Raw genomic sequence first — 6,894 nt, 5'->3', positions numbered from 1 at the left:
ATTTTCCACTGCTACTGATTTCCTATATTAATAAAAAGGATTGGAAAGTGACGATCAATGCTAGCAATTAGTCTCGATAATCGATTTGTTTATTCCAATTCAGCACCTGGGAGATACAAAAATACGAAATTTGTCTCAAATTGTGATAAAAAATTTAGTTTTCGGGCCAAATATATCACGTGGTAAAGTACGGGGACTAAAATGGAACATCAGCAATAGCACAGGGACTACTCCTGTAATTTCCCATAAGATTAGCATTTCATTCCCACGGGCCATGACAATTAACAAAAACAGAGTGATGATTACGATAATCTTGGTTTATTTTTCCCTTTTCCCCAGCTACCCACTTCACCAAACACAAACCGTGTTGGGATAACTAAAACCCGGAGGGGGACGCAGAAAAATCCGAATCCAAACAATCCCAATTCGATACTAACAAGGAAGACGGGGACAGCCAAGTGGAGTGTGCAGCCAGCAATTCTCAACAACGCACGAACAAACGCTGCCCTACAAGGACAACCCCGCACAACACAACACCTCCTTCCTTATATAGCTCTCTCATCTCCGTCTCTCTCTACATCTCCAGTGTGATTCATTCTTCAGGAGTCTCAGATCTCTTCCTCTCGCTCTCAGCGTTCATCGTAGTTTGGTTCCAGTTCTTGTTTTTGCTCCGTGTCGCTCGTCTTTCTCGTTTCTTGGTTCGAATCGATGGCGTCCGTTACTGGAACCTCCCTTTGCATGAAGTTTGCTTCGTGCTCTTTGAAGCGGACCCAGGTGATGATTTGCCCTGATCTTTTCTGGGTATTTGTTGATCCGCTGTTTCACGGCGAGATTCGCTGTCTCTGTGTCGAAAGCTTTGATTTTTACTGGTTGTTGTGGATGAGCTCTGTTTCGGATCGATGTCTTCGATTTGTGCCGCTGTTTCTTAGATTCAGTGGGTGGCGGCGGTTCTTGTTCTCTTTCTCTCTGATCTACGTTGCCCGTGGATGCTGTTGTAGATGAACCCGGTGGTTACACTGTATAAAGATTCAAAATTTGTGATGTTACAATATGAGGTTCTGGCGGCTGGGAATCTGCTGGATTTCAAAATAAATGGACAAAAAATTATTCCTGTTTCACCCAAAAATCAAGAGTTTGTCTTATGAATCGGAATGGTTGCATGGAGGATTACTGATTATTCTTGAAGTGCTTGTAAAATATTCACAATGATTTTTTAGGCATGTAGATGAAAATCAGTATTTAGATGGTCTGGAGATATTGCTTGGTACATGACATGAGAGAGGACAGTTCTAGTAGATAAATAATTTCATGAGACCGAGATTGGCTTGGCACGTTGAGCTATCATCTTTAGAGCCTGTGTCCCGTGAAACTTGTTCATCCTCTGCCCTTGGTAGCGAAATTTTCATTTTTTGTGCCAATGTCTACTAGTAACGGCTAGAATTGTACATAAGTCTAGGTGAGGTGAAATTTTTTGAGAGGCGAAATGAAGGGAGAAAGGGCCTGCAGGTCATTTCTCTAATCTCAAAAGGTGCTTGGAGTTTTATGTAGCTGATGCTGATGATTTGCTGTGTGTATTGGCACTTATAAAAGAAAGGGTTTTGTTCGTGGAATGCCGATTTCAATTGGCAATACCATCTTAAATTTTCTATTGAATAGCTTTTGTTAGCATGGTCAAATTCTCGTTTTAAGTGCCAGCCTTGCCGGCCTTGACATGAGATAGGGTCCAATGAACCTCAACGCGTTTTAGCTGGACAAATCTGGGGCCTCGTGCTTTAGATAAATGCTTCAGGACAAAATTTTAGTGAAGTGCTAGTCCTTACTTGTTGGCACTATGTATCCTTCTCCTTTTTTGTTGCCAACAATTTTAGCGGCCAACTGAAGCTGGGAAGACTTATATTTATGACTTTATGTTAGACTTGTTTTCTTGTTTGTAGATTATTATTTTTCTTTTTACTAAGCGTGGACTAATCTATATTGCATGTGAGGAGATATGGCTTTATCTTCTAAAAATTTATGTTTCTTGTCCAATGCCTTTTGTAGCCATCAAACAGCAGAATCTCAAGTCTGAGATCAGTCTCAGTGCCCATCAATACGAAAGGCTATCCGTCTCTTGTTTCACGCCGAGGGTCATCCCGCCGTCAGGTTTTATGTGCGGTATGCATTATCTTCTACTGTTCATTTGTTGGGGTTCAATATAGTCTACTTAACATGATAATGAGGGCTTTGAGGCTTCATCAAGTTCAATGCAATGCAACGGTGTAATTCATTGTCCACATGCTCTAAATAAATGGCATAAGTATGTCATCATATCCCAGCCTCATGTAAGAATTTGGGTTTATTTAGATGATATCTTTCCCCTTTTTTATTAGTAAAAGAGAACGATATTCATGAAGTTGCCAGAATTTGGGGGATTGTGGATGTCTAATTAGTCACTGGTGTATTGTTGGCTATGCTCCAAATTTGTGAAATCTGGTCACTTGTACTCGTCAATTCTGTATTCATGCAAATTGGTTCGTTGATGCTGCTACTAGTGAGATTTCAAAATCTTTATTTATTAACAGGCCAAGCCCGAGACTGTGGACAAGGTCTGTGCGATAGTGAGGAAGCAGTTGGCGTTGCCAGATGACTCTGCCGTTACAGGAGACTCTAAGTTTGCAGCACTTGGAGCTGATTCTCTTGACACGGTACTCCTCCACTAACTTCTAATATGGGTTCTTCGCTTCATATCTGAAAGCATCATCACTTCAACCTTTTTGTGAACACTAATGCCATTGGCACCAATTCATCCTGACAATTGTTGTGCTCATGCTTGCATCATGCGTGCATTGACTTTAGCTTTCTTGCACTCATTATCAGTCAATTAGTGAAGTGGTCACTTAAATGTTGAGAGACTAGATGCCTGATGGCATGGCTATGAAGTTGTAGTTCTGTTGATTGTGGTCCATGATTGTCTCTTGAACAACTCCAATATCAAGGATCATAGTCATATCCTAAGAGATCATTGTCAAGTGTAGGTTGTTTTCATATCTCAAAATGCTACTTTAAAATGACATTTCCTCTCAGATAACATAGTTATGCTAAAAGATCCATCCTTTACGTGTGTATATGTAATGTGTGGGCTCTTTCACGATAGCTTTTCATGGCTGACAAGTTCTTTTTGGTTCAGGTGGAGATTGTGATGGGGCTTGAGGAGGAATTCGGGATCAGCGTGGAGGAAGAGAGCGCTCAGAGCATCACCACCGTCCAAGAGGCTGCTGATATGATTGAGAAGCTCATTGAGAAAAATTAGTTCTTAAGACTCCTCTAAGAACCGAGTACTTTTTATGAAGGATGTTGGTGACTCTTGTGTGGCTTTGCCACAGTTAGGATTCCCTACTTACTAGATGAATTTGCTAGTTTTGGATGGGAATTTTATGTTAAAGTTACATTATTTTTGGCCTGAAATGGAACTTGCTGTTTGTGCATTGGGTTGTCTTTTTCTTCATCAGCATCCGTTGGCATTGGGTTCATCAAGCATGCCATGAGCCATTAGGTTTTTGGGACTCATTTGTACCCTTCTCATGCTCTCAATGCTACAATGATCAGTGGGTAAAATTGCTCGGGGTCAGACTCCGACCAAAGCCAAAGATACTAGAAGCACGATTTCGCATTTGAGCGTGATAGTCAGCTTAGCAAGAGCGTCCCTCGTGCAATGAAATGTTGAAGTTGCCCTGTGCTCTCCTCCTCTTTCGACATGGAAATGCCATGTTCATGTTCGCTATAACTGGACCTTCTATGATTGCACACTTTTTTCTCTCCGAAACGAGTAGTATCGATACAAATCCAAAGCTAACTTCGAGGGCTGAAGAGGGTGAGGGGTGGAGTAAGGTAAGAGAGTGTTTTTGTCCTTCCCCACAAGTACATTGAATGAATTAGTTGATGAAAAAAGCATCCGCCTTGAATAACTGAACTAGGCATATGCCTTGACAGAAGATAGGGGAGTCTTCTCACCATCGCTTCCGTGACAAATATTATTCTCTTTCATTAGTTTCCGTTAAATTTTTCCTTCAAATTAATTAGTTTCCATTAAATTTTTCCTTCAAATTGCTTGATTGGAAGATAACTATGACAAATATTCTCTCCATTAGTTTCCGATAAATTTTTCCTTTAAATTAATTAATTTTCATTAATTTTTTTCTTTAAATTGCTTAAATGGTAGATACGTAACAATTGATGGATATATCAATATTTGTGATCTTCTATGGTAACAATTGATGAATATATTAATTTGTGATCTTCTGTGGTACTAATGAATGATAATTTTTTCACAAATATACTAATTTAAAAAAAAAAATTTATGATAAAAAAATTAATTTGAGATAATTTTATCATAAATGTATTAGTTTTGAGTTTTTATCTATAATTTTGTCTCGTAAAACTGTGTAATCTTCCACGTGGCCTAAAAAATAAAAAATCATGCAACCCTTGGGATTGGTGTAGTTGGTTGAGGCGTTGGTGTAGTTAGTTGAGGCGTTGAGTTTAGAAACTAAAAGTCACTCGTTATACTTATAATCTCATTGACTATATGTAAAGCTGTTCAAGGAGGACAGGGTCATTTGCACAGATCAAAAGCTGATCTTAGCTGGTTTGTTACGTTAGTAAGGGTAACATGAGCATTCGGATAACTGGATTTTCACATCGGTATCTTTGGATTATCAAAAACGAAAAAGAAAATTCGTGTCATCTCGTGATCCTCTAGCATCGTGCAAACCCCCACATCTGCATATGTCCATATATACACATGAATTTGTCCCACATTATGTTCCTATTGCTAGCTCTTTCCCCATGACATTTCCACAGGCCAGTGCAATAATGCAACTAGGCCCTAGGTCATGGTACCCCTTATCGGGTCACATGACCACCGACTCCCCTTTTCGAAATCTGGAGCATAAATTTTAAACGAAATCACGGTCAAATCCATTTACCCAAACCTTGAATTATCACTCTGATCATTGCACCAAAACCACTTTGATTAGGTAATCCCCACATGTGACTGGTTCCCCTTTGCTTTATCCGGTCACCTAATTCACCCTCGCTTTCCCCTTGCTCCCCCAAAAAAATGCCCCAGAATTTTAGCGCAATTTTACCATGAAATTGCAAATTTAGCCTCAAGAACCGTGGGATTTCGAATTCAATTTCTTTGAGAACACGAGTGGACTTTGTTTCGTACCCCAAAATTAGCCCCGACACCACCTCGTCGCAACCAAAAATAGACTCGAGAAGAATTATGCGATTAGACGAATATCGTGGAACTTTCTTGCCTTAAAAGAAGGAGCTAATTACTGCACAAAAGAGGGAGTAGATGTACATAAAATCTAAATTACATTATGAAAGTAATGAATGTGATGGCTTTTCAATGAACTGGTGAGCACCCAGCACACCCATCTTAATCTAATTTTCCTAGTAATTACCCGAAAAGAGAAATAAATAAATAATAAAGAAAAGAAGCTCACATTTTCAGAAGCTGCATTGCCCAAGATGCTGCCCAAATAGAAAATGCGACCACCTTCATGGCTACGATCGGCTTCGTGCGAATTGCGGAGGAAGCCATCAACGGGTCCTCCGGCGCAACCGCCGGGCCGAGAGGGGCATCGTCCGGGTTCGGTGGGCTCGGAGTGGAGGGGATGGTGGGGATGGAGGAGGACCCGCCGGAGGCCGGCACGGCGGCACCTGGGGAGGGCAGGAGAGGGGCGATGTCCGGCGAGAGCCCTTGGAAAGGCAGCACGAGGGGGTCCGACGACAGGGCCGGCGGGGACGAGATCGCGGTGGCGGGCAGCGTCGCTGAGTTGAGCTGCTTGGAAGCAAGAGATTGCGAAGGCAGGGCCAGGAAGGACACAATGATTGCCGATGACACGAACCAAGAAGACACCATTCTAATGATCAAGAAATGATGCCTTTTCTTGAACATCGCCAGCTATGGAGAGAGTATCGATCCTTTCTTTTTCTGCTTGAGCTTGGGCTACTGAGTGTTGCTGGTGGGGCTGTCAGCCATTATGATCAAGAGCAAAGGGATGTGGGGCGTGGCGACACGTGGCGGGGGACCATTGGTCTGTCGTGGGAGGATACAGGTTGGCTAGGTTTTGGGGAAAGAGGCAAAGGATGGACAGGAGGGGTGGACATTTGCTGTGGTTTGGTGTGGGCTAATTTGGAGGGATTGATTCTCTCTCTCTCTCTCTCTCTAACTACAACAGATGACCCGTGATGAGAGAATTTGATGGGAACGTCGAGTCGAGGACAAATTATGTTGCGAATGATTTCGTTTTGGATCGTGGGATGCTGTCGGAGGGTTTGTCTCTTCTTGCATTGTCTCATCTCCCAAAGAGGGTAAGCATCTTATCTTGAAGGGGCACACAGGTTGCTTGCATTTAGTGTGGGGAGCATGCATTGATGATGGGTTTCATAAAGGTGAAAGCGGTGTAGTGGTAGCCAGTGACAATACGAGATCCTGTTAGTAAATGTGATTAACTAATTCGAGAGAATATGTAAGATCTATCAATTATTGTCTGATTTCGTGCAACTCGATTGGCCCGAGTATGGCGCATTACTTCTCATGAAGCCAGTGGAGATTTGAAACTCGCCTCCAGTGAGCACTCTAGTGAAGGTTTTTTCGTTTGTGAGAAGTGGATCAATGTGAAAATTTTAGTCAATCACACGAAAACAAGAGTAAAAATTATTCTAGTATTGTTCATTGTTCTACTAATAGTAATTTTGAACCATCACGTCACTCTTTCTATCTTAAGGAGATAAAAGAGCAGGAAGGATGCCATGGCTTCCCCTTCCTCTTTCTCACACTCTCGCTTCTCTCATCTTATTCACTCGATATAATTGTATCGATTATGCAGACTGAACAAATGT

The 6,894-nt window shown here is 41.7% G+C and overlaps 2 protein-coding genes across 2 annotated transcripts; one reads left to right on the top strand and one right to left on the bottom strand.

Annotated features, from left to right (window-relative positions):
* The first annotated feature begins 474 nt into the window (after positions 1 to 474).
* On the top strand, positions 475 to 3,464 carry LOC120289217 (acyl carrier protein 1, chloroplastic-like). Its single transcript, XM_039303933.1, has 4 exons — positions 475 to 774; positions 2,041 to 2,154; positions 2,562 to 2,684; positions 3,167 to 3,464. Exons 1-4 carry the CDS (start codon positions 709 to 711, stop codon positions 3,287 to 3,289), a joined length of 426 nt encoding a protein of 141 aa, XP_039159867.1. The 5' UTR covers positions 475 to 708; the 3' UTR covers positions 3,290 to 3,464.
* Positions 3,465 to 5,308: 1,844 nt separating this feature from the next.
* On the bottom strand, positions 5,309 to 6,215 carry LOC104425620 (classical arabinogalactan protein 25-like). Its single transcript, XM_010038357.3, has one exon. It carries the CDS (start codon positions 5,945 to 5,947, stop codon positions 5,489 to 5,491), a length of 459 nt encoding a protein of 152 aa, XP_010036659.2. The 5' UTR covers positions 5,948 to 6,215; the 3' UTR covers positions 5,309 to 5,488.
* Positions 6,216 to 6,894: the final 679 nt, after the last annotated feature.

Source organism: Eucalyptus grandis, chromosome 2 (genome assembly GCF_016545825.1).
Source record: "Eucalyptus grandis isolate ANBG69807.140 chromosome 2, ASM1654582v1, whole genome shotgun sequence".
In the NCBI taxonomy this organism is placed as follows: domain Eukaryota; kingdom Viridiplantae; phylum Streptophyta; class Magnoliopsida; order Myrtales; family Myrtaceae; genus Eucalyptus; species Eucalyptus grandis.
Note: the sequence above shows the minus strand (reverse complement) of the source record. Positions and strands in the feature narration are given on the sequence as shown.